At 44.5% G+C, this 26,153-nt stretch overlaps 1 protein-coding gene across 1 annotated transcript; it reads right to left on the reverse strand.

The window, feature by feature from the left end:
- Nucleotides 1–508: 508 nt before the first annotated feature.
- Nucleotides 509–26,153, reverse strand: LOC128560786 (uncharacterized). Its single transcript, XM_053554243.1, has 4 exons — nucleotides 26,099–26,153; nucleotides 25,047–25,745; nucleotides 16,675–16,934; nucleotides 509–2,575 (listed from the first exon to the last, which is right to left on the reverse strand). The coding sequence occupies exons 1-4, from the start codon at nucleotides 26,151–26,153 to the stop codon at nucleotides 914–916; spliced, it is 2,676 nt and encodes an 891-aa protein (XP_053410218.1). The 3' UTR covers nucleotides 509–913.

The following is a 26,153-nucleotide window of genomic DNA, read 5'->3' on the forward strand; positions in this document are numbered from 1 at the left end:
GGCATTCTACCGAGGGCAACAAAGTAAAACTGTCTCAAAAAAAAAAAAAAAAAAAAATTTGGCTCGGTGCCTGTGGCTCAAGTGGCTAAGGTACCAGCCACATACACCTGAGTTGTATGAGTGCCACCCTTTTTTAACTATTTTAATTAAAAAATTTTTTTCTGGGTGGTGCCTGTAGCTCAATGGGTAGGGTACCAGCCACATATACCCAGGCTGGCGGGCTCGAATCCAGTCCAGGCCCGCCAAACAATGATGGCTGCAACAAAAAATAGCCGGGCATTGTGGCGGGCCTCTGTAGTCCCAGCTACTTGGGAGGCAGACTCAGGAGAATCGCTTGAGCCCAAGAGTTGAAGGTTGCTGTGAGCTGTGACGTCACAGCACTCTACCCAGGGCGACAGTTTGAGACTCTGTCTCAAAAAAAAAAAAAAAAAAAAAAAATTAAAAAAATATTTAATGTAGGGGCTGCGCCTGTGGCTCAGTCGGTAAGGTGCCAGCCCCATATCCCGAGGGTGGCGGGTTCAAACCCGGCCCCGGCCAAACTGCAACCAAAAAATAGCTGGGTGTTGTGGCGGGCCCCTGTAGTCCCAGCTGCTCGGGAGGCTGAGGCAAGAGAATCGCTTAAGCCCAGGAGTTGGAGGTTGCTGTGAGCTGTGTGAGGCCACGGCACTCTACCGAGGGCCATAAAGTGAGACTCTGTCTCTACAAAAAAAAAAAAAAAATATTTAATGTGATGGCTTCTGGAAAGGCTTTTGTCTTGGGCTTCTGTATGGGTGCCTGTGGGTCACCATGACTGAGACTTTCTGAACTTTAGTACTACTTCCTAGAAATGCATCTGGTCTCTGAGGTGGACCCCTGGAGATTCCTCAACCCATAGTTGCTGCATTTTAGCCCTGGGTTGATCTGTAGTCCCTTGCTACATATATTGCCATGGGGGCAGCAGTGGTGGCTGCTGCATCTGAGCCCTGGGTTGATATGAATTCCCTTGCTGCATATGTTGCCCCGGGGGCAGAAGTGGTGGCTGCTGCATCTGAGCCCTGGGTTGATATGAAGCCCTTTGCTGCATATGTTGTCCTGGGGGCAGCAGTGGTGGCTGCTGCATCTGAGCCGTGGGTTGATATGAAGCCCCTTGCTGCATAAGTTGTCCTGGGGGCAAAAGTGGTGGCTGCCGCATCTGAGCCCTGGGTTGATATGAAGTCCCTTGCTGCATACGTTGTTCTGGGGGCAAAAGTGGTGGCTGCTGCATCTCAGCCCTGGGTTGATATGCAATCTCTTGCTGCATACATTGTCCTGGGGACAGAAGTGGTGGCTGCTGCATCTGAGCCGTGGGTTGATATGAAGTCCCTTGCTGCATACGTTGTTCTGGGGGCAAAAGTGGTGGCTGCTGCATCTCAGCCCTGGGTCGATATGCAATCTCTTCCTGCATACGTTTTCCCGGGGACAGAAGTGGTGGCTGCTGCATCTCAGCCCTGGGTTGATGTGAAATCTCTTGCTGCATACATTGTCCTGGGGACAGAAGTGGTGGCTGCTGCATCTGAGCCGTGGGTTGATATGAAGTCCCTTGCTGCATACGTTGTTCTGGGGGCAAAAGTGGTGGCTGCTGCATCTCAGCCCTGGGTTGATATGAAGCCCCTTGCTGGATACGTTGCCCTGGGGACAGCAGTGGTGGCTGCTGCATCTCAGCCCTGGGTTGGTATGAAACCCCTCGGTGGATATGTTGCTCCAGGGGCAGCAGTGGTGGCTGCTGCATCTGAGCCCTGGGTTGATCTGAAACCCATTGCCGCATATGTTGCCCTGGGGACAGCAGTGATGAGTTGGCAACTATTTGGGGAGGTGCTTGCTGAAGTTGAGAGCAGCCGGGCTCTCCATTATTTTGAGGAAACTGAACCTGCAACTGCAACTGAGAGGAGTCCAAATCCTGCCCTTGATCCCCAGGACCCAGGTCCATTGTCAGCTGCTCCAGGAACAGCATCTTTTCTTGGTAAATCTGGGGCCGTTGGTGCTGCTCCAAGTAATACTGCCAATCATCCTGCTGCAGACATTCCGATAGTGAACACTTTTTAAAATTGTCTTCCTCTTGCTCTTCCTGCTGCTTCCTCACTCCGTACTCACTATGAAGATAACATGACAGAAAAGGGTCTGCATGCTGGCTTTCTCCATTGTCAACCCTTTCTTTCACAAAGTAGCACACTAAAGCTTTAGAAGTGTGAAGGCAACCTGCTGGGCTGTAGCTAGGAAAAGGACAAGAAGGAGAACGCCCACTTCCTGTGTGATCTTGATTCTCCAAAGCACCACCTGGTTGCTTTATAGTGCCTGAAACTGGAGAGGACCAACTAGGGCCTGCTTGCTGACTAGGAATTCCCTGTTTCTCCAGAGAGGAGCAATCTGCTCTACCCATCAGAATCTTCTGGGCACAAGAAAGGCTCTGGTTGGTGGTGTAGTTTGGAGCTTCAGCCTGGGTATCCTGGACTTCTAAAAGTGGATGAGCTTGGACTGGGACATTGCACTGTTTCCATGTAGCAAATATTCTCCTTCTTTCTTTGGTTGGAAGTCTGGCTCTGCTGTTCTGGAACCAGTTCTAAAGGGAAAGATAATATTGTTTTTCTTTTTTTTTTTGGAAAAGATAATGTTTTATCAAAACTACTTACATGATTATACTCCTCAGTGTATTTACTTATTGTAGGAGGATTTTTTGTTTAATTCTCTTCCCAGTTCAGTCCCTGACTTGCCTTCTGGCTGACATTAAGGTCCCAGTAAAGAAAGCAATTGTTTGGGATGGCGCCTGTAGCTCAGTGGGTAGAGTGCCGGGCACATACATCAAGGTTGGCGGGTTTGAACCCAGCCCAGGCCAGCTTAACAATGACAACTGCCACCAGAAAATAGCTGTGCATCGTGTGGGTTCCTGTAGTCCCAGCTACTTGGGGTGCTGAAGAAGAGAATCACTTAAGCCCAAGAGTTTGAGGTTCCTGTGAGTTGTGACGCCACGGCATTCTACCCAGGGCCACAGCTTGAGCCTCTGTCTCAAAAAAAAAAAAAGAAAGCAATTGTTTGGGTTACGTCTTTACCATGTATTTGCTGTATGACCCTCCGAGGGGAAAAAACAAAGGATTTTTCCTCTGTTCTCACACCTCAGCAATCAACACAGAAAACTTATGTGAGCAAATCTGTGGGTTTTTTCCCCATACTACAAACAAGCAATTCTTCAGTGGGCAGCAGTTGAGTATTCTCTAATTCAATTCTGATGCTATCTGTCTGGATATAAAGTTAGATCCCACAAGACTGCTGCCTTCATATCAGTCACAAGTCTAGGCTTCCAGAACTTCTGATCAACCAAATTCTGGAAGGGTTTCCCATGAACCTCCAAACCCTCTTTGACTTTGATTGATTTGCTAGAGCTTACAGAACTCAGGGAAACCTGTTTACTTGTTTATTGCAAAGAATATTACAAAAGGGTGGCACCTGTAGCTCAGTGGGCAGGGCACCAGCCACATATACCTAGGGTGGTGGGTTCGAACCGGCCTGGACCAGCTAAACAGCAATGACAACTGCAACAAAAAAATAGCCAGGTGTTGTGGTAGGCACCTGTAGTCCCAGCTACTTGGAAGGTTGAGGCAAGAGAATCGCTTGAGCCCAAGAGTTTGAGGTTGCTGTGAGCTGTGATGCCATGCCCTCTATCGAGGGTGACATAGTGATGCTCTGTCTCAAAAAACAAGAACAAAAACAAAAGAATATTATAGGTTCGGCACCTGTACCACAGTGGTTAAAGCACCAGACACATACACTACAGGCGGGTTTGAACCAGCCTGGGCCAGCTAAACAACAATGACAACTGCAACAAAAAATAGCCGGGCGTATGGCAGGCACCTGTAGTCCTAGCTACCTGGGAGGCTTAGGCAAGAGAATCGCTTAAGCCCAAGAGTTTAAGGTTGCTGTGAGCTGTGACGTCACAGCACTCTACCGAGGCCAACATAGTGAGACTGTCTCAAAAAAAAAAAAAAAAGAATATTGCAAAAGATACAGATGAAGAGATTGCATAGGGTGAGGTATGGGAGAAGAAGTGTGGAGTTTCCATGCCCTCCCTGGATGTATTCCAGGAATTTCCATGTGTTCAGCTGTCTATCTTTTTTATGGAAGCTTCATTATGTAGGCATGATTGATTAAACCACTGGCCATTGGTGATCAACCTAAACTTCTGCCCCTCTCCTCTCCTCAGAGATTGGGGGCAGGGGCTGAAAGTCCCAACTTTCTAATTATATCTTGGTCTTCCTGATGACCAGCCTTTATCCTGAGGGTAATAGGACCTGCCAGCCTTCTGCCAACTCATTAAGCATACAAAAAGGCATAACTTTGGAGATACTAAGGATTTCAGGAAAACAGGGTTGAAGACCCATATATATGTTAGAATATCACAAACTCTAGCCATTTAATTCAACTTATCTACTCATTTCTCTCCTCCCTAAAAAGAGGATAATAACACCCAAATTGCTTTGAGGGAAACAGAGATGAGAAAATGCTTTTTTTGAATCCAAGCTATCCCAATAAACCATGGTTTGAATAGAGAGGTTAATTATTGTAGTTGGGAAATACGATTTGTTTGTCTAATGCTAGGAACCTCTTGTTTTTATTTCTTTGTCCTGTGTTACCAACTTCAGAATTGCTTTAGGTTATTAGTAGCTCTGAAGCTACAGGGATCTTTGAACCACACACAAGATGATTGTTTGAAACAAAACAAACAAGCGGGTGCCTGTAGTCCCAGCTACTTGGGAGGCTGAGGCAAGAGAATCACTTAAGTCCAGGAGTTGGAGGTTGCTGTAAGCGGTGAAGACACGGCACTTTACCCAGGATGATAGCTTGAGGCTCTGTCTCATAAAAAAAGAAAAAGAAAAAAATAGGGTGGCGTCTGTGGCTCAGTGAGTAGGGCGCCGGCCCCATATACCGAGGGTGGCGGGTTCAAACCTGGCCCCGGCTAAACTGCAATCAAAAAATAGCTGGGTGTTGTGGCGGGCGCCTGTAGTCCCAGCTACTTGGGAGGCTGAGGCAGGAGAATCGCTTAAGCCCAGGAGTTAGAGGTTGCTGTGAGCTGTGTGAGGCCACAGCACTCTACAGAGGGCAATAAAGTGAAACTCTGTCTCTACAAAAAAAAAAAAAGAAAAAGAAAAAAATAAACGTAAAGGAAAAAAAACCAACAACACTAAGAGAGTGTGTATTTATGTACTTGACCACTGGTTCAGTTCCTTCCCTGGTCATTAACTTGCTCAGTTTTTCTAATTCCTTTTGAGAAATCATTGGTCCTTTGCATTTTCCTAGGAATGTTATAGTTTGTATAATTTAGTAATAAAATAAATTGCATAATAATTTTTCTATATATTTTTCTTACAAACCTGATTTTTAATTCCCTTCTAGTTTATATGAATGGGTGTTTTTTCCATGTTTCGGGCAACCAATAAACCCAGTGATCTATGCACTATTACATAACAAAGACATTAAGGGACGTCTTCACAATTCTGTTTATAAAATATAACTAATTCATTCAATTTATACAGTAAACATTTTCCAGGCTGATTCCATGATAATCAAAAAATATTCGTTCATGCAGCATATGGTTATGAAGCACCAACAACTCTGAAATTTGTATCTCTAGGTAAGTGTTCTTTCCTGAATTTCATACTTGCACATAGATGTTTATCTGGCATAGGAAACTTCATATGTCTAAAATGTAACTTCCAATTCTCTTGACACTGGCTTGCTCTTCCTTGGGTTCCCTCCTTAGTAGAAGGCAACTCTCAGATGCCATATACTTAAAACATTGAAGTCATCATTGACTCCACTTTTATCTTTTTTTATTTATTTTTTAATCTTTGAGACAGAGTCTCACTTTGTCACCCTTGGTAGAATGTTGTGGCATCATAACTCACAGCAACCTCAGACTCTTGGACTTAAGCAATCCTCCTGCCTCAGCCTCCTGAGTAGCAGGGACTACAGTTGCTTGCCACCACATCCAGCTAGTTTTTTGGAGATGGCGTCTCACTCTTGCTCAGTCTGGTCTCAAACGCCTGAGCTCAAGCAATTCACTTGCCTCCCAGAGTGCTAGGATTACAGGCATACTTTATCTTTCATAACATATACAATACACAGTATACTCGGTCAGCTCTAAAATGTTCTCAGAGTCTCTCTCATTAGTCCTATCTACCAGCACAGGCAGAAAGATGGCTCAGACTGCTATCACCACAACTAACTACAACAGCATCAACTTACCTACTTCCAAATTTGCCTCACTCCAGTCTAATTTTCATAATGCATATTCATTGTATTTTCATATCCACACACAAAGACTATTTACCTAGGTGATGAAATGCTATTATATTGGGCGGCGCCTGTGGCTCAGCGGGTAGGGCGCCGGTCCCATATGCCGGAGGTGGCGGGTTCAAACCCAGCCCCGGCCAAATTAAAAAAAAAAAGAAATGCTATTATATTGTTTTCTTTACATTTTAATGAACGTGTGTACATTCATCCCTTGGATTCGTCCCACATACCAAAATCCAAGAATGCGGAGGAGGTAAGATGGCCAACTGGCCAGCTTTCAATAGAAGCTCCCATCCAGAGGGAGAGATAATGGTCAGAATGAACCCAAGAAAACTGAAGGTTGGGAGCTGAGCTGGGAGAGAAGATTGATAAGTGCACATCATCACTGCTGAGGCAAGCTGCAACTCCAAGGAAGCAAATTTCAGGTACAAAACCCATCCCAAAGAGGATGAGAGTCCATCCCCTAATCCAGGTGTCCTCAAACTTTTTAAATGGGGCCAGTTCACTGTCCCTCAGACCGTTGGAGGGCCAGATATAGTTTAAAAAAAAAAAAACTATGAACAAATTCCTATGCACACTGCACATATCTTATTTTGAAGTAAAAAACCAAAACAAGAACAAATAACAATCACACCACCTCATGTGGTCCACGGGCTGCAGTTTGAGGACCCCTGCCCTAACCCAAGAGAGTGGCTTGTTGTGTGCTCTCTGCAAGTGAACAGTGAACAGAAGACCTCTTGTTTCACCCCACAGGAGAGAACAGCTCCAGAGAGATCCCACTGTGAGCTGGGGCATTCTCTTGCCTGGCATGAAAGTTGAACAGATATTTTACCTGCCTTTCTGGACTCCCAGTCCACCCTTCCCACCTTGTCTACCACTAACCTATAACAGCATCCAGATAGTCCTAGAGGCAGGTCTGGAAGCCTACGCCTTGAAGAGCCCAGAGGGTCTGGCAGTTCCTTGCTAGGAGTGGGTATTGCATGGGCTGCAGCACAGCTGCACTGAAACTGTGACTCTAGTAGAAGAGGAGAGACGTAGGGGGAGTGGGACTATCCTGGAGCCACGAACATGCATACCAGTGCAGGTGTAGGCGCAGGACCCGCGCAGTGGCACCTGAGACTCAGTGGCACACTCTTGCTGGGGTCAAATTTTGGAGAGCCACCTTGCCAATTCTGTGGACCGCTGGAGGAGCCAGACCTCGCCCTGCAGGGGTACCAGAGGAGGAGTATGGCTAGAGCAGAGGTGCAGTCTATGAGGGAGAGACACATGCACTGTGATGGTAATCCCCAGCCGGAACAGACTTAGGAGGAACACTCCCCAGTTTCTACTGAGCACTGGCGGGACTCAGGTTTGAACTCCTCCTACCCGCTGGTGGCAGAGTGTGATGGCCTGGCTGAGGAGGCATTGATTACCCCTTTGATACTGGCAGGTGCAAATCCCTGGCCCATTTGCTCATTGGAGGGAACTGGGCCACAGCCCCAGGGGGTTTCCAGTGACTGGGTGTGGCTGAGATGCAAGGTAGGGAAGGAGGCGCCAACCTCTCTCGACTAACTCTTGCTGGGTGGGCTTTTCTAGCTCCACTGAGCACAAGAGCAAGTCACACTTGAGCTACCAATGGTCCTCTGCTGTCTGATTGCTGGAGACCTTTCGAACTTTCCCACTTGAATAGCAATTATGCTGTCTGAGACAATTGATTTGGAACTCTTGACCTGGGCTGGCCACCTGGGGACTCTCCAAGGTTGAGTCCTGGTTGTGTTGTAGGGGGAGGGGTTAATTCTCCTCTTTCAGTTGTTGCCAATGGGGGACGGTGTATCTTAGTTGCTTGTATCTCTCCCCAGCTGAGATTTCAGCCCAAAGCCACCGATTCACTAAAATTGGCTAGAGGCTGGCTGAATACAAGACAGAGCCACCTACCCCATCATACCAATCAGGTCCCCAGAGTATCAGGCTACAGAACTGAAAAGGACCTACAGTTACCAGTTCCAGCTCTTTGATAAAGGGCTGGTTAAGTACAACTCCTGGAGCCCTCAATCCAATCTCACCTTACCAGCTTCACTAGCCAAACTGTGAAAAATAATCATGGGGCAGAACCAGTGGAAAAACTCTGGCAACATGAATAATCAGAATAGATCATTTCCACCAAGGAATGACAAAGGGGACACAATAGAAGATGTTATTCATAAACAAATGGCTGAAATGTCAGAAATAGAACGCAGAATATGGATGGCAAATTAATAGAATGGAGGTAAAGTTGGAATTAGAAATTCAATGAGTAGGCTCAGTGCCTGTAGCACAGTGGTTACAGTGCCAGCCACATACACTGAGGGTGGTGGGTTCAAACCTGGCCTGGGCCAGCTAAACAATGACAACTGCAACAAAAAGTAGCCAGGCATTGTGGTGGATGCCTATAGTCCCAGCTACTTGGGAGGCTGAGGCAGGAGAATAGCTTAAGCCCAAGAGTTTGAGTTTGCTGTGAGCTGTATGTAACGCCATGGCACTCTACCCAGGGTGACATAGTGAGACTGTGTCTCAAAAAAAGAAAAAGAAAAGAAAGAAAAATCCAAGGAGTAGTTCAAAAGATGTCTCAAGAAATCCATTAATCCAAGGACAAAATCTCCAAGGATTTGGACATCATGAGAACAGAAATTGCAGAGCTCAATGAAATGACAAAGTTATTGAGGAACTTCATAGTATAGTAGAATCCCTCAGTAATAGAGTAGAGCAGGCAGAAGAAAGGATCTCTGAAGTTGAAGATAAAGCTCAAAGAGGCAGAGAAGTGGAAAGCAAAAATGGATCAGTCCCTAAGAGAGATGTGGGACCACTCCAAAAGAGCAAACATTCACCTTATAGGAATTCCTGAAGGAGAAGAGGATGATCCTAAAGGCACAGATGCTCTACTCCAAAATAAAATGGAGAATTTCCCAAGTATGGCAAGAGATACAGAAATTCAGATAGTAGACAGTTTTAGAACCCCAGCACAACTTAATCCAAATAAAGCATCTCCTAGACACATTGTAATTAATTTTGGCAAAGTTAATATGAAGGAGAAAATTCTGTAAGCAGCCAGACATAAGGAATCATAACTTGTAAGGGGAAGAATATTAGAATGACTGCAGATCTCTCTGCTGAAAATTTTCAAGCCAGAAGAGGATAGTTATTGACCTTCAATCTTCTAAAACGAAACAACTTTCAGTCCAGGATCCTGTGTCCAGCTAAACTGAGTTTCATTTGTGATGGAGAAATGAAATACTTTACTGACTTACACATGTTGAAGAAATTTACCAAATTAAACCAGCTCTCCAGGATATTCTCAGACCCATCCTCCATAATGATCAACTTAATGAATGGTCTACCACCAGAGTAAACTCCCCCTGGAAATCCTTGAACAACATCTAACATCCATAATGGTGAAAGGATTAAAAATATCCACTGGACACTTGAAAAACATGACAACCAAAACACTACCATGCTTATCAATACTCTTAATGTGAATGGCTTGAATTGTCCTCTAAAGAGGCACAGGTTGGCTGTCTGGATACAAAAACTCAGGCAAGACATCTGTTCCATACAAGAATCTCATCTAACCTTAAAGGATAAAAATAGACTAAGGGTGAAGGGATGGATATCTTTAATTCAGGCAAATGGAAATGAGAAAATAGGGGTTCCAATTTTATTTGCAGATATGATAGGCTTTAAACGAATGAAGGCAAGGAAAGATAAGGATGGTCACTTCATATTTGTCAAGGGAAACACTCAACATGAATTGATTTCAATTATTAACATTTATGTGCCCTACCAGAATTCTTCTCAATTTATAAAGGAAACCCTAACAGACATGAATAATTTGATATCTTCCTGCACTATAATAGTTGGCATTTTAACATCCCTTTAGCAGTGTTGGATAGATCCTCCAAGAAACAACTAAGCAAGGAAATATTAAACTTGACCCTACAACAAAAGGACTTAACAGACATCTACAGAACATTTCATCCTAATAAAACTGAATACACATTCTTCTCATCAGCCCATGGAACATCCTCCAAAACTGATCACATCTTAGGTCACAAGTCTTACCTCAGCAAATTTAAAAGAATAGAAATTATTCCTTGTATTTTCTCAGTCCATCACAGAATAAAAGTTGAATTCAACAACAATAGGAATCTTCACAGTCAAAGAAAGACATGGAAACTGAATAACCTTATGCTGAGTGATAGCTGGGTCAAAGACTAGATTAAGAAGTAAATCACCAAATTTTTAGAACCAAATGACAAGACAAATTATCAAAGCCTGTGGGATACTGCAAAGAGGAAAATTTATAGCATTGAAAGGCTTCCTCAAAAGAATGAAAGAGGGGAAGTCAACAACTTAATGATTCATCTCAAGCAACTGGAAAAGGAAGAACATTCCAACTCCAAACCCAGCAGTAGAAAATAACCAAAATCAGAGCAGAATTAAATGAAATTGAAAACAAAAGAATCATTCAGAACATCAATAAATCAGCGTGACAGCCATAGCACAGTGGTTATGGCATTGGCCACATACACTGAGGCTGGTGGGTTTGAACCCAGCCCGGGCTAGCTAAAGAACAATGGCAATTGCAAGAAAAAGTAGCCAGGCATTGTGGCAGGCACCTATAGTCCCAGCTACTTGGGAGGCTGAGGCAAGAGAATCGCTTAAGCCCAAGAGTTTGAGGTTGCTGTGAGCTGTGACATCACAGCACTGTACCAAGGGTGACATAGTGAGACTGTCTCAAAAAAAAAAAAAAAAAATCAATGAATCCAAAAGTTGGCTTTTTGAAAAGATTTACAAATTGATAAACCTTTGGCTAACCTAATCAGGAACAGAAAAGTGAAATCCCTGATGTCATCAATCAGAAATGATAAAGGAGAAAAAACAGCAGACATCTAGAAATTTAAAAAATCCTTAATGAGTCAGGTGTGGTGGCTCATGCCTGTAATTCCAGCACTATGGGAGGCTGCAGAGGGAGAATTGCTTGAGCTCAGGAGTTCGAGACTTTCCTGAGTGACAGTGAGACCCCGACTCCTAAAAATATGAAAATTCCAGCCAGGTGCCACAGCAAGTGCCTGTAATCCCAGTGGCTTCTGGAGGCTGAGGCAGTGGGATGCCCACAGACTGAATCTGAGGTTGCAGTGAGCTATGACACCATTGCACTCTGCTCAGAGCATAAGGTGGGACTGTGTCTCAACAACAACAAGAAAAACAAAACAAAACAAAAAAATCCTAATGATTACTACAAAAAACTCTATTCTCAGAAATATGAAAATTTGGGGGAAATAGACCAATACCTGGAAGCACATCACCTTCCTAGACTCATTCAGAAAGAACTGGAAATGTTGAGTAGACCTATGTCAAGCACGGAAATAGCATCAACTATATGAAATCTCCCAAAAAATAAAAGTCCGGGACCAGATGGCTTCACATCAGAATTCTACCAAACCTGGGTGGCGCCTGTGGCTCAGTTGGTAAGGCGCTGGCCCCATATACCGAGGGTGGCGGGTTCAAACCTGGCCCTGGCTGAACTGCAACCAAAAAATAGCTGGGCGTTGTGGCAGGCGCCTGTAGTCCCAGCTACTGGGGAGGCTGAGGCAAGAGAATCGCTTAAGCCCAGGAGTTGGAGGTTGCTGTGAGCTGTGTGATGCCCTGGCACTCTACCGAGGGCCATAAAGTGAGACTCTGTCTCTACAAAAAAAAAAAAAAGAATTCTACTAAACCTTTAAAGAGGAACCTATATTATATAACCTTTTCCATAACATAGAAAAAGAAGGAATACTTCCCAACACATTCTACAGAACAAATATCACCCTGATCCCCAAACCAGGAAAAGACCCAACAAAGAAAGAAAATTATAGACCAAGATCATTAATGAATATTGATGCAAAAATATTCAATAAGTTCCTATCAAGCAGAATGCAACAGCATATCAAAAAAATTATACACCATGGGCTCTATGCCTGTGGCTCCAGTGGCTAAGGTCTCAGCCACATACACCTGAGCTGGCGGGTTCACATCCAGCCCGGGCCTACCAAACAATGATGGCTGCAACCAAAAAATAGCCAGTTGTTGTGGCGGGCGCCTGTAGTCCCAGTTACTTGGAAGGCAGAGGCAGGAGAATTGCTTGAGCCCAGGAGTTGGAGGTTGCTGTGAGCTGTAATGCCACAGCACTCTACCCAGGTCGACAGCTTGAGGCTCTGTCTCAAAAAAAAAAAAAAATAATAATAATAATAAAATTATACACCATGACCAAGTTGGTTTTATCCCAGCATTACAAGGTTCCATACATCTTGTAAGTCATATGTAAATCTATAAGTATAATACATCACATAAACAAAAATAAAAAACAGGGCGGCACCTGTGGCTCAAAGGGGAAGGGCACCGGTCCCATATGCCAGAGGTGGCGGGTTCAAACCCAGCCCCGGCCAAAAACCACACACACACACACAAATAAATAAATAAATAATAAAATCTAAAAAAAATTAAATAAATAAAAAACAAAGACCATATGATTCTCTCAATTGATGCAGAAAAAGCTTTTGATAATATCCAGTACACTTTCATGGTCAGAACACTTAAGAAAATAGGCTTAGATGGGTCATTTCTTAAACTGATAGAGGCCATCTACAACAAACCCACAGCCAATGTCATATTGAATGAAATAAAATTGAAAACATTTTCCCTCAGATCTGGAACTAAACAAGGATGCCCATTGTCTCCACTGCTATTCAGCATAGTAATGGAAGTCTTAGCCATCGCAGTCAGGCAAGAGAAGGCAATCAAGGGTATCCAAATGGGGTCAGAGGAGATCAAACTCTCTTTGCAGATGATATGATCTTACACCTGGAAAACCCCAGGGACTTAATTACAAAACTCTTAGAAGTGATCAAGGGGCCGCCTGTAGTCCCAGCTACTCGGGAGGCTGAGGCAGGAGAATCGCCTAAGCCCAGGAGTTGGAGGTTTCTGTGAGCTGTGTGATGCCACGGCACTCTACCGAGGGCAATAAAGTGAAACTCTGTCTCTACAAAAAAAAAAAAAAAAGAAGTGATCAAGGAATACAGCAGTATCTCAGGATACAAAATCAATACTCACAAATAAGTAGCTTTTATAACCAACAATCGTCAAGCTGAAAAAACAGTAAAGGACTCTGTTCCTTTTACAGTAATGCCAAAGAAGATGAAATATTTGGGAATTTACCTAATGAAGGCTGTGAAAAATCTCTATAAAAAAACTATGAAACTCTGAGAAAAGAAATAGTTGACGATGTTAACGAATGGAAGAACATACCATGCTCATGGAGGAAGAATCAACATTGTTAAAATGTCCATACTAGGGCGGCGCCTGTGGCTCAGTCGGTAAGGCGCCAGCCCTATATACCGAGGGTGGCGGGTTCAAACCCGTACCCGGCCAAACTGCAACCAAAAAATAGCTGGGTGTTCTGGCGGGTGCCTGTAGTCCCAGCTACTCAGGAGGCTGAGGCAAGAGAATCACTTAAGCCCAGGAGTTGGAGGTTGCTGTGAGCTGTGTGAGGCCATGGCATTCTACCGAGGGCCATAAAGTGAGACTCTGTCTCTACAAAAAAAAAAAAAAAGTCCATACTACCCAAAGCAATATACAAATTTAATACAATCCCTATTAAAGCACCACTGTCATACTTTAAAGATCTGGAAAAAATAGTACTCTGTTTTTTATATAGAACCAGAAAAAACTAAGAATAGCCAAGACATTACTCAGAAATAAAAACAAATCAGGAGGAATCCTGCTACCAGACTGTGGAGAGCGGGCTGTGACACTGGCAGGGCCCTTACAGCCTATGGAATATTCAGAGAATAAACCCCCAACTGCTTCTCCTCCATTTCCAAAACAGCCAAATTCCTTTCTTCATGCTCCCTCTACCAGAAGTCATGTAGCCCTTTCTTTATCTAGTTAACTATGCAGAGATCTGATCAAACTAGAAAGCTTCTGCACATCCAAGAGCACAGTAAGTAAAGCAAACATATAACCTTCAGAATGGGAGAAGATCTTTGCAAGTAATAGTTCTGGCAAAGGTCTGATAACTAGAATCCACGGAGAACTCAAACTAATCAATAAGAAAAGAACAAACAACCCTATTTCTATGTGGGCAAGAAACTTGAACAGAAGCTTCTCTGAAGAAGAGAAGCACGTGGCCTACAAACACATGGAAAAATGCTCATCATCTTTAATCAGAGAAATGCAAATCAAAACCACTTTGAGATATCAATCATCTAACTCCAGTAAGAGTAGCCCACATAACAAAATCCCAAAACCACAGATGTTGATGCGGATGTGGAGAGAAGGGAATACTTCTGCACTGCTGGTGGGAATGCAAGTTAATATGTTCCTTTTGGAAAGAATTTTGGAGAACATTTAGGGAACTAAAAGTAGACCTGCCATTCTGTCCTGCAATTCCTCTTCTAGGTATATATCCAGATGACCAAAAGTCATTTTACAACAAAGATATTTGCACCAGAATGTTTATTTCAGCCCAATTCATAATCGCCAAGTCATGAAAGCAGCCCAAGGGCCCATTGACCCATGAATGGATTAACAAATTGTGGTATATGTATACCACAGAATATTATGTAGCCATGAAAAAGATAGAGACTTTACCTCTTCTATGTTTACATGGATGGAGCTGGAACATATTCTTCTTAGTAAAATATCTCAAGATTGGAAGAAAAAGTATCCAATGTACTCAGTACCATTTTGAAACCAATATATAATCACCCACACTTTCATATGAGTGATAAAACACAACTATAGCCCAGAATAAAGGAGGGAAGAGGAGACCAAGGGGAAAGAAGAGGGGAGGGGAGGGGGAAGGCCAGCTAGAGGGATGGTAATTGGTGGGACCTCACCTATTGTGCATGGGTACATGTCAAATCTATTCAGAGGAGAGTATAAATGTCTTTTTTTTTTTTTTTTTTTTGAGACAGAGTCTCACTATATCATCCTTGGTAGAATGCTGTGGCATCACAGCTCACTGCAACCTCAAACTCTTGGGCTTAAGCGATTCTCCTGCCTTATCCTCCGCTGGGATTACAGGCACATGCCACAATGCCCAGCTATTTTTTGTTGCAGCTGTCATTGTTGTCTAGCTGGTCCGGGCCGGGTTTGAATCCACCACCTTGGTGTATGTTGCTGGAGCCATAACCACTGTGCTATGGGCGCCGAACCAGGATAAATGTCTTAACACAACAATTAAGTAAGAGAGGTGAAGGCTAGGTTAACCAGTTTGATGTAAACATTCCATATTGTATATAAAATCAGCACATGGTACCCCATAAAAGAATTAATGTACACAGTTATTATTCAATAAAAAAAAAATCCAAGGATGCTCAAGTACTTTACATAAAATGGCATAGTATTTGCATATCAAGTAGCACATTTTCCTGTATACTTTAAACCATCTCTAGATTACTTACAATACTTAATACAATGTAAATGCATGATATGCAAACATTTTTTATACTGTGCCGTTTTTAAATTTGTGTTGTTTTTCCCTTATTATTTTTGATTTATGGTTGGTTGAATGTGGAGGTGGAACAAGTGAATATGGAGGGATTTATATATATATATGTGTGTGTATTAAATATTTATTGTGTGATATATATAAAATATATTATTTTATATAATTTATAAAATAAATTTATATAATTTATATATAAAATAATATATTTGGATTGATTGGGATGGTGCCTGTGGCTCAGCGGGTAGGGCTACAGCCCCATATAACGAAGGTGGCAGGTTCTAGCCTGGTCCAGGCCTGCTAAAACAGTAGTGGCAATTGCAACAAAAATAGCTGGATGTTGTGGTGGTCCTAGCTACTCGAGAGGCTGAGGCAAAAGAATCAATTGCTTAAGCCCAAGAGTTGGAGGTTGCTATGAGCTATGACACCATGGCACTCTATCGAGGGCTACAGAGTAAGACTCTGTCTCAAAAATATATATATATATGTTTTGATTGGTTTCTCCCATTTCTGAATTCTATGCTTTCCAATCTAATCCCCTGGCTCCTACCCCCATTTATTTATTTATTTATTTAGACAGTCTCAAGCTGTACCCTGGGTAGAGTGCTGTGGCATCACAGCTCACAGCAACCTCAAACTGTGTTTTGTGATTCTCTTGCCTCCGCCTCCCAAGTAGCTGGGACTACAGGTGCCGGCCACAATGCCCGGCTATTTTTTGTTGCAGATGTCATTGTTGTTTAGCTGGCCCAGGCCGGGTTCAAACCCACCAGCTTCAGTGTACGTGTCTGGCTCCATAACCACTATGCCACGGGCACTGAGCCTCCTATCCTCATTTATACTTGTTGCCCATGCATCTGTGCTTTTGAACTTACATCAATTACGTTCACTTGACATTGGAGTTTTTTGGCCAGTTCTTCTCTGGTTGTAAAATCTGGATAAGGATTGTATGTAAATATCTTCTTAAGTTTTTTCATTTCTTCATTAGTAAATCTGTGTCGGTGTTTTGTTTTTCTTTGTTTCTTTCCTCTTATTACTTGCTCGGGACCATCTTCTTCATCTGGAAAATCTGGCAAGTAGAGAGACCGTTGGAAACTATGAGTAACAACCAGCCCAAAGAAGACTTTCCAGTATGTTAGCACAATTCACTACCCTGCCAAAAAAGCACAACCAAAGCCTGGCTTTGTATCCACTCACAATGATAAAATTACAAATGAAAACAGCTACTGGCAAACTATGGGCCTGTGGGTCATATCTGACTAGTTGCCTGTTTTATTGAAATGCCAGCCATGTCTATTCACACATGTGTTGTCTGTGGCTATTTTCAAGCTACAAGGGTTGAGGCTCAAGTCTGTCTGTGGTCCACATAGTCTAATGTGTCTAGATTAGAGAATTTATCTTTAAAAGTAGGAGTACTGTAGGAGAATATTTAATAATTCCATTATTATAATAGATGAAACAGGTAAAACTATGCTATTTAGAAAACAGGAGATGGGCTACTAAGGGAAGGGAGTGAGAGCCTGTAAAGAAGGATGATATAGGCTTCTGGATGCTGGTTGAGCAATCCTCTTGCCTCAGCCTCCTGAGTAGCTGGGACTACAGGTGCCTGCCATGACACTCGACTCGTTTTTCTATTTTTAGTAGAGACAGGGGTTTTACTCCTGCTCAGGCTGCTCTTGAACCCCTGAGCTCAAGCAATCAACAAGTCTTGGCCTCTCAGCATGCTAGGATTACAGGCATGAGCAACCTGACTGGGCCAGTTATATTCTCTTTATCTGAATGCTGGTTCCATGAGTGTGATTGGTTTGTGAGAATTCATTAAGTTTAACAAGTTTAATGGATATGTGCTTCTTTGGCATGTGCACTATGTTTCAATAAAAGATTTATTTTTTTATTTTAGTTTTTAAATTTTTTTTTTTTTGAGACAGAGTCTCAATTTGTCGACCTGGGGTTGAGTGCTGTGGGATCATAACTCATAGCAACCTCAAATTCTTGAGCTCAAGCAGTCCTCTCAGCCTCCCAAGTAGCTGGGACTACAGGTGCCCACCACAACACCCTGCTTGTTTTTGTTTCCTTTGTAGAGATGGAGTCTTGCTTTGCTCAGCCTGGTCTCTAACCCTGAGCTAAGACAATTCACCTGCCTCAGCCTCCCAGAGTGTTAGGATTACAGGCATGAGTCTCTGTAAGCCCCGTCAAAAGTTTATTTTTTAATAGCCTTAAAGGCTCACTCATTCTGTACCTTTCCCCACTTTCTGCCATCATTTCCACTTTCCTGCTCACTCAGAGGAGCAGGCCTCTTACTATTCCTTGGACACCTCAGGGCATCTCCCTCAAGGAATTTCTACCCAGGTGTTTCTCTCTTCCTGGGCAAGTATGTACCTCTTCCTCTCAGCATCAGTTCAAAACTCACTTTCTTCCAGCCTGAACTGCAGACTCTGTCTCTAAAAATAGCTGGGCGTTGTGGCAGGCACTTGTAGCCCCAGCTACTTGGGAGGCTGAGGCAAGAGGATCACTTGACTTGAGCCCAAGAGTCTGAAATTGCTGTGAGCTGTGATGCCAGGACACTCTACCAAGGACCACAGAGTGAGACTGCCTCAAACAAACAAACAAAACAAACAAAAAACCCCTCACTTTCTCAGGGAGTCTTACTCTGACCATTTTTCAAATGAAGGAACTAAAGCAAGAAATATTCGTGCATAAATTGCCCAGTGTTGAACACTGATCCAAAATACTGTTTCTGGAACATGGCTGGCGTGTTCCAGAAACAAGGAAGAGAATATGAATGAAGTAGACATGTGAGTGGAAGACTGAGGGGGAGGCAAGAGGAGAGATGGTAAATGAAGCCAATTGTGAGGATGGCTTTTTTCTGAAATGGAATATGAGGTGAGGCATGTAGTCATCTGGGACATGCCAAAAATTCAATAGTCAAGATAAGCAACATTTTAATACACTGTTTAAAAAAGCAAATTGGCGGGAGGCACCTGTGGCTCAGCAAGTAGGGCACCGGCCCCATATACTGAGGGTGGCGGGTTCAAACCTGGCCCTGGTCAAACTGTGACAAAAAAATAGCTGGGCATTGTTGCAGGTCCCTGTAGTCCCAGCTCCTCTGGAGGCTGAGGCAAGAGAATCGCTTAAGCCCAAGAGCTGGAGGTTGCTGTGAGTTGTGATGCCATGGCACTACCCAGGGCAACACAATGAGACTTTGTCTCTAATAAATAAAAAAAAAAAAAGGAAATTGGCAAATGTTTATTGTAAATAAATTTTGTTGGAACCAGATAAGGTGAGGTGAATGAGGCAGATTGTTATTGCTGTTTTTTTTTTTTGTTTTTTTTTTTTTTTTTGGTGACAAAGTCTCAGTGTTTCCCAGGCTGGAGTGCCCTGGCATCAATCAGCCTAGCTCATAGCAACCTCAAACTCCTGCGTTCAAGCAACCTTCCTGCCTCCGCCTCCCCAGTGGCTGGGACGATAGGTGCCTACCTGACTAAATTTTCTACTTTTAGTAGAGATTAGTCTGGAATTCCTGAGCTCAAGGGATCCTCCAGCTTTGGCCTCTAGAATGCTATAATTACAGATGCGAGCTGCCATGCCTGGCCACCTGTTACTATCTTAAACTTTGATATTTAGTTCATCATATCCCATATGGAAATTCAAGAGACTCAGCAACAGCCAAAAACAATTTTGAAAAAGAACAAAGTTGGGTGGGGCACAGAGGCTCACGCCTATAATCCTAGCGTTCTGGGAGTCCGAGGCAGGCGGTTTGCCTGAGCTCAGGAGATTAAGACCAGCTTGAGCAAGAGTGAGACCCTGTCTCTACTAAAAATGAAAAACTCGGGCAAGACGATCGCTTGAACCCAAGACTTTGAGTTACTATGAGCTATGATGCCACAGCACTCTACCAATGGTGACAAAGTGAGACTCTGTTGAAAATAAAAAGGAAAGAAAGAATAAAAGAAAGAAGGAAGGAAGGAAGGAAAGGAAGGAAAGGAAAGGAAAAGGAAAGGAGGAAAGAAAGAGAAAGAAAAAAAGAAAAGAAAAGAAAGAAAGAAAACAAAGTTGGACTGTTCTTACTTCCTGATTTCTAAATGTTTTACAAATCAAGACAGAGTGGTACTGGCACAAGAATATACATATATAACAGTAGAATTGAATCAAGCCCAGAAATAAACCCTCCCATTTTCAGTCAATTGATTTTCCACAAGCATGCCAAAACAATCAATGGGGGTAGCAGGGGTGGGGTGAGGAACTAATTTGTCTTTTCAACAAATGGTGTGGGCCAACTGGGTTTTCAGAGAAAGAAGGGAACAAAATTCACAGAAGAAAAGGTTTTTTTCATAAATGTAAATGTTTCCTTATGCTTTTGAAATAAATTTCCTTTTGTAATTAAAAAAAAAAAAGATTTTTTTCAAATCTAGTCCTAGAGAATTGAATGGGGTGAGTCACTGAGGATACCTTCAGGCTATACCCCAAATTCTGGGGCTGCTTCCAGTTCCTAGAGTTTGAGGTCATTCCACAGAAGCTTTCTGATAGACCTCTTCTTCTAAAACTCTGGGTTGGGTCCCTGTTACTTTGGGAGATTTTTCTTTTTTTTTTTTTTTCCTGCAAATTTTGCCTCTAAGACAACTAATAGTGGTAGGGCAAGATGTGAAAAATACAAAACACAAAATAAGTTAATGGTATAATGCAACCTTCTCACCTTATCTAGGGCTCATTAATAAACACATTAACATTAAAACTAAGCATGAAACAGGATGCTTTAAGACTGACTTTTCAGGCTGGGCGCAATGGCTCATGCCTGTAACCCTAGCACTCAGGGAGGCTGAGGTGGGTAGATTAGATTGCTTGAGGTCATGAGTTCAAGACCAGCCTGAGCAAAAGTGAGACCCCCCCCATCTCTACTAAAAATAGAAAGAAAAGAAAAAAAAACTGAGGCAAGAGGATCACTTGAGCCCAAGAGTTGGAGGTTGCTGTGAGCTATGACGCCACAGCCCTCTACCCAGGGCGATAGCTTGAGACTCTGACTCAAACACAAAACAAACTCCCCTCCGCCCCCCAAAACAAAGTCATGGGATTTTATAAACAACAACCATAACTGGGTTTAATTCTTTTTTTGTTTTTCTTTGAGACAGAGTCTCACCATGTCACCTGGGTAGAGTGCTATGGCATCACAGCTCACAGCAACCTCAAACTCTTGGCCTTAAGCTATTCTCTTGCTTCAGTCCCCCAAGTGTCTGGAACTACAGGCGCCTGCCACAATGCCCAGATAAAATTCTTAAATACCTAGTCCCATCTGAAAGCCACATCCATCCCAAGTGGTTAACACCAGTGAAACTGACTGGCTATAACTTTGCCTATTAAATGATAAAAGATTAAACCACACAAAACCCCAATATTCATGAAAACAGTTTTACAAGAAAGACCCTTGAGTTCCCCCACCAAAGGCACTCACCATGGGAAGCCATTGTAGATTCTCTAGCCCAGGTCTCTCCAGATTTATCCAGGATGACAGACTGCAGAGTGGAATCACTTATATACACTGAAAGGCACCCACCCTAATCACACCTCTACCCTAGCTGGATCTCTTCCGATTTAATTACAGCACCCACCTTTTTTTGGTGTGTGTGTTTTTTTTTTGTTTGTTTTTGGCCAGGGCTGGGTTTGAATCCGTGGCATATGGGACTGGCGCCCTAGTCCTTGAGCCACAGGCACCGCCCTACAGCACCCACCTTTTAAAATCCGATCTACTGTTCCCTGAGCATTCACAACTTTCTTCTTTAATTCTCTAATACCACATTTTTTTTTTTTTTGTAGAGACAGAGTCTCACTGTACCGTCCTCGGGTAGAGTGCCGTGGCGTCACACGGCTCACAGCAACCTCTAACTCTTGGGCTTACGTGATTCTCTTGCCTCAGCCTCCCGAGCAGCTGGGACTACAGGCGCCCGCCACAATGCCCAGCTATTTTTTTGTTGCAGTTTGGCCAGGGCTGGGTTTGAACCCGCCACCCTCTGCATATGGGGCCGGCGCCTTACTCACTGAGCCACAGGCACCGCCCCTCTAATACCACATTTTATTCCCATTGTAAAGCTGAGGACCTTTAGGGCAAAATGGTTCAGGGCCCAGAGTCAACTCTGCCACCTCAGCCATCTGACAGCTGAACCTATGCCCATCACCACACGCTCCCATGTAACGATCATTCTGTGTGCCCTCGGAGGACAAGGACTTTAACATGGTCATGGCTGGTTCATAGTGGCTGGTTCGTATCTGTGACTATTGAGGGTTAGGGGATGCCGGGTCCTGAACCCAGTAGCCCTGGTTCATCAGTTACTTGGCTGAGTTAGAAAGTTCAACAGGGGCACGGTGGTAATCAAAAGTAAAAATGAGTGGAAACTGGATCTAAAACAGGAGCGGCACAGGCAGTGTGGACAGAAAGCAAAAGTCACTCACACAAGTTTCAGGGTCATAAGGAGAGATTTTCTTTAAAAAGAACAGAGAGAGTTGGAAGTGATTCCCTCTCCTGGGGGAGAAAAGGTGAGAGAGAGAGACACGCAAAGCCCTGCAGGCGTATAAATACCCTCTTCATTTGAAACTGGCTGCAAGTCTTTCATTGGCCTCTCTGTACCTCCTGCCAGTATTACCCTTTTTTTTTTTTTTTTTGAGACAGAGTCTCAAGCTGTTGCCCTGGGTAGAGTCCTATGGTATCACAGCTCACAGCAACCGCAAACTCTTGGGCTTAAGTGATTCTCTTGCCTCAGCCTCCCCAAGTAGCTGGGACTACAGGCACCCGCCACAGTGCCTGGCTATTTTTTGGTTGTAGTTGCCATTGTTGTTTGGCAGGCCCAGGCTGGATTCAAATCCACCTGCTTTGATGTATGTGGCTGGCGCCGTAGCCACTTGAACTACAGGCACCAAGCCTGATTATCTCTTTTTATTGGTCATTGGTTACCTAGGTTACTTCATACCCATTCTTTTTTTATAATTTTTTTTTTTTTTTGAGACAGAGTCTCACTTTGTCGTCCTTGGTAGAGTGCCGTGGCATCATAGCTTGCAGCAACCTCAAATTCTTGGGCTCAAGAGATTCTCTTGCCTCAGCCTCCCAAGTAGCTGGGACTACAGGCGCCTGCCACAATGCCCAGCTATTTTTTTAAGACGGGGGTCTCGCTCTAGCTCAGGCCAGTCTTGAACCTATGAGCTTAGGTGATCTGCCTGGCTGGGCCTCCCAGAATGCTGGGATTATAGGTGAGAACCACCATGCTGGACCCCGCCTTAGCACAGTTTTAAAGATAATATTTAGTATTAAGAGTTCATATAAAACCGATCTGAAGTTTTGGGTAATTTAAAATTTTGAAAACATGGCTCAGTGCCCGTAGCTCAGTGGTTAAGGCATCGGCCACATACACCGGGGCTGGTGGGTTTAAACCCAGCCTGAACCAGCTAAACAGCAATGACAACAACAACAACAAAAATAGCTAGGGTTGCTGTGAGCTGTGATGCTGCAGCACTCCACTGAGGGTGACATAGTGAGACTCTGTCTCAAAAAAAAAATTAAAATAAAATTTTGAAAATCAGTTGGGTGTGGTGTTATTTGTGAGGCTATGTTGTAGTCACATCATTTACTGGAAAATTTTTATTCAGGTTCTAATTTCTTTTGAGATATCTATATAGACATAGCAGATCGTATTTAATACTACACAGATTTTTTTCAGTGTAGCCTTAGCCTGACAGACTCCATCTTATTCTCACTATATATACTTTCACTAAGAAAGATTTTAAAAAATAGTCTTCAATACAAAAAGAGAAAATAATTGTTTTTGGTCCCCAAAATACTACAAAGTGTCTCCAGTATATGTCTATTGTAATCTGTGAGAGGTTCGAATTCCAACCTGAGTTATTGGTGCTGAGTTCCAGGTTTGTGGTGCTTGCACCCTGGAGGTTTGCCATGCTTGGATTGCCAGTGAGCTGAGAAAGCAATGAATTCTGGTCTGGGCTGGCAAAATGCCCCCACTTTCTTTTTTTTTTTTGCCAGGGCTGGGTTTGAACCCACCACCTCCGGTATATGGGGCCGGTGCCCTACTTGAGCCACAGGCACCACCCTTTTTTTTTTTTTGAGACAAGAATCTCACTGAGTTGCTCCAGGTAGTGTGCTGTGGCATCAGCAACCTCAAACTCTTGGGCTCAAGAGCTCCTCCTGCTTCAGCCTCCCAAGTAGCTAGGACTACTGGCCCCCACCACATGCTGGCTAGTTTTTCTATTTTTAGTACAGACAGAGTCTTACTCAGGCTGGTCTCGAACTCCTGAGCTCAGGCAATCTGCCAGCCTTGGCCTCCTAGTGTGCTAGGACTACAGGCATAAGCCGCCACATCCAGCCAGACAAAATGCCCTTGTTCCATGGGGTTGGCCTGGGCAGCTGCTAGTCTAGGATGTGGTGAATTTGTCTATAGGGAAACGTGGAATGGAGAAAGGCTGAGGCTTCATCCTTGGATGGGGACAGGCTGGAAGGGGGAGGCTGGAGAGAGTTTACTTGATTGGAGAGAGAATTTGGGATGTCCTGGCCTTGATGGTGTGGGGACTGGGCCAGGTTTGGGAGCACATGCTATTGGGGGGTCATGGGGTGAAGGAGTTGCTGCTGTAGACGGGCTAAGGCCTGGGGAGCTGGCCCATCTGTCCTGCATTCCCTTGTTGCAGCTGCTTCTGCATGTGCTGCTGCTGTGGGTTTAGCTGACTCCCTGGGGCTGCTGGAACTGGGTGTGGTTGGTCATTCCAGGACCTATTCCTGGCCCTGTTCACTGTTGCTGCTGCTTTTGCATCATCCACTGTTGTCTCAAGATGTCTTGAAACTGAAGGCATGGTGTTGTTATTCATGTTCACCTACCTCCCCTAGGTGGCTGGAGTTGCTGCTATGGTGGCTGCAGGGGCAGGCCAGCCTTTCACATGCCTGCTTGCGTGGGATTCATGTTCTGCATGGCTGGATTGGAGTGGACCCTTGCTGGCCTGGCATGGTAGATGGCTGAAGCCCCAGCTGCGTCTGAGGCATGCCAGGCTTCCTGGGGGGCGAGGGGAGGGGTTGTGGATCAGAGTTGGGCTGCTTGGCAGCTCACTGCTTGATAAATGCAATCCACAGCTGGAAGTTGGTGTGAAGGATACTAAGCACCTGTTGTTGCTGTAGGGGAGAGCTGGGAGACCTGAGAGCCTGCAAAAGGTCTCATAAGGCTTGTTGAGACACAGTGCCTAGTATGAGTGGGCTTACACCTACCTGGCTCAGTCCTGGTTGTGGAGCCATGTTCAAGGGCTGACCATGCTGGGCCACTGACATTGTGGCTGGCCTTGGCATCCCACACTGTGATTGCTGGGGCTGAGGCAATCCTCCTTGGGCCTAGGGTGGCTGTTGCGGCATCCCTATGGTTCCCAAACCTGCCTCCAAATGCCCACTTGGACCGTGGGCCATGGGAGGTCGGTTCATACCCATAGGGATCATGGGAGACTGGGGCATTTGGTATTGCGCTGGCCTTTGAAATATTTGCACCTAAGCTATCTGACACTTTGTCTTGGCTGCCCGCTGAATCTGGATTTCCATTTCTACTGCTGCAGGTGGGGATCCTGGAAGGAGTGGCTGAGTAGTCTGAGGAAGGGTTGGAGGGGTCTCCTGCTTTACCCTGGGATACAGGGCCTGCAGTCTGGGGCCTGGGCAAGTAGAGTGGCATGCTGTTGGGAGGGGTGGGCTGAGACTGAGAGGTGGGCTGGGGCTGGGACATCTTCAGTGGTGGCTGGCTGTTGGCAGGAGTTGGGGAGGGCAGGCCCTGCTGCTGTCTGACTGCACCATTCTGCTGCATGGTGGCCAACCTCCTGCAAAGCACCTGTGCCTCCTGTGGCTGGTGCTGCCATTGCCACTGCCACTGGAACTTCTGCTTGATGTCTAGGCCCAGTGGCACAGGGCGCTTGTTCTCCTGCTGTGCTTGGCATGGTAGCAGTGGAGGGCAATGAGCTGCTTGCAGATGGGCCACCTGCCATTGGTTTTCCATTTGCAACCCTTGGTATGCTGCACAATTGGCTTCATCTTGTGGCGGGAGGGCAGGGAGCAACTGGCATTCCGGCACTGGCAGGTGTGTACCAGAGACTGGATGCAGCGCTGATGCTTAGGCAGTGAGCATCTCCCAGACTCTGGGTGGCTGCAGGCTGCTGGTTGTTGCCCCCATCACTTAAGCCATTTGTGGCCGTGGTTTTTAGTGTTATAGCAGGTAATACACACATCATAATTTTCACAGACAGCGCAGTGCCAGAGCATCTCCACATGGTGCTTGCACTCACCGCAGGTGTAGACAAAGTAGTCCGGGTTCTGCGTTGCAGCTTCCCTAGCATGCAT

Source organism: Nycticebus coucang, chromosome 2 (genome assembly GCF_027406575.1).
Source record: "Nycticebus coucang isolate mNycCou1 chromosome 2, mNycCou1.pri, whole genome shotgun sequence".
Taxonomy (NCBI): domain Eukaryota; kingdom Metazoa; phylum Chordata; class Mammalia; order Primates; family Lorisidae; genus Nycticebus; species Nycticebus coucang.

Excerpts from the sequence above, each read along its gene's own strand:
- LOC128560786 (XM_053554243.1), bottom strand. The coding sequence starts at position 26,153 with ATGCATGCTAGGGAAGCTGCAACGCAGAACCCGGACTACTTTGTCTAC. Across the intron at positions 25,746-26,098 it reads CTACTTTGTCTACACCTGCG|CACAGCAGGAGAACAAGCGC; the intron begins GTGAGTGCAAGC and ends TACCATGCCAAG. Across the intron at positions 16,935-25,046 it reads CACAACCAGGACTGAGCCAG|CATACTGGAAAGTCTTCTTT; the intron begins GTAGGTGTAAGC and ends GAATTGTGCTAA.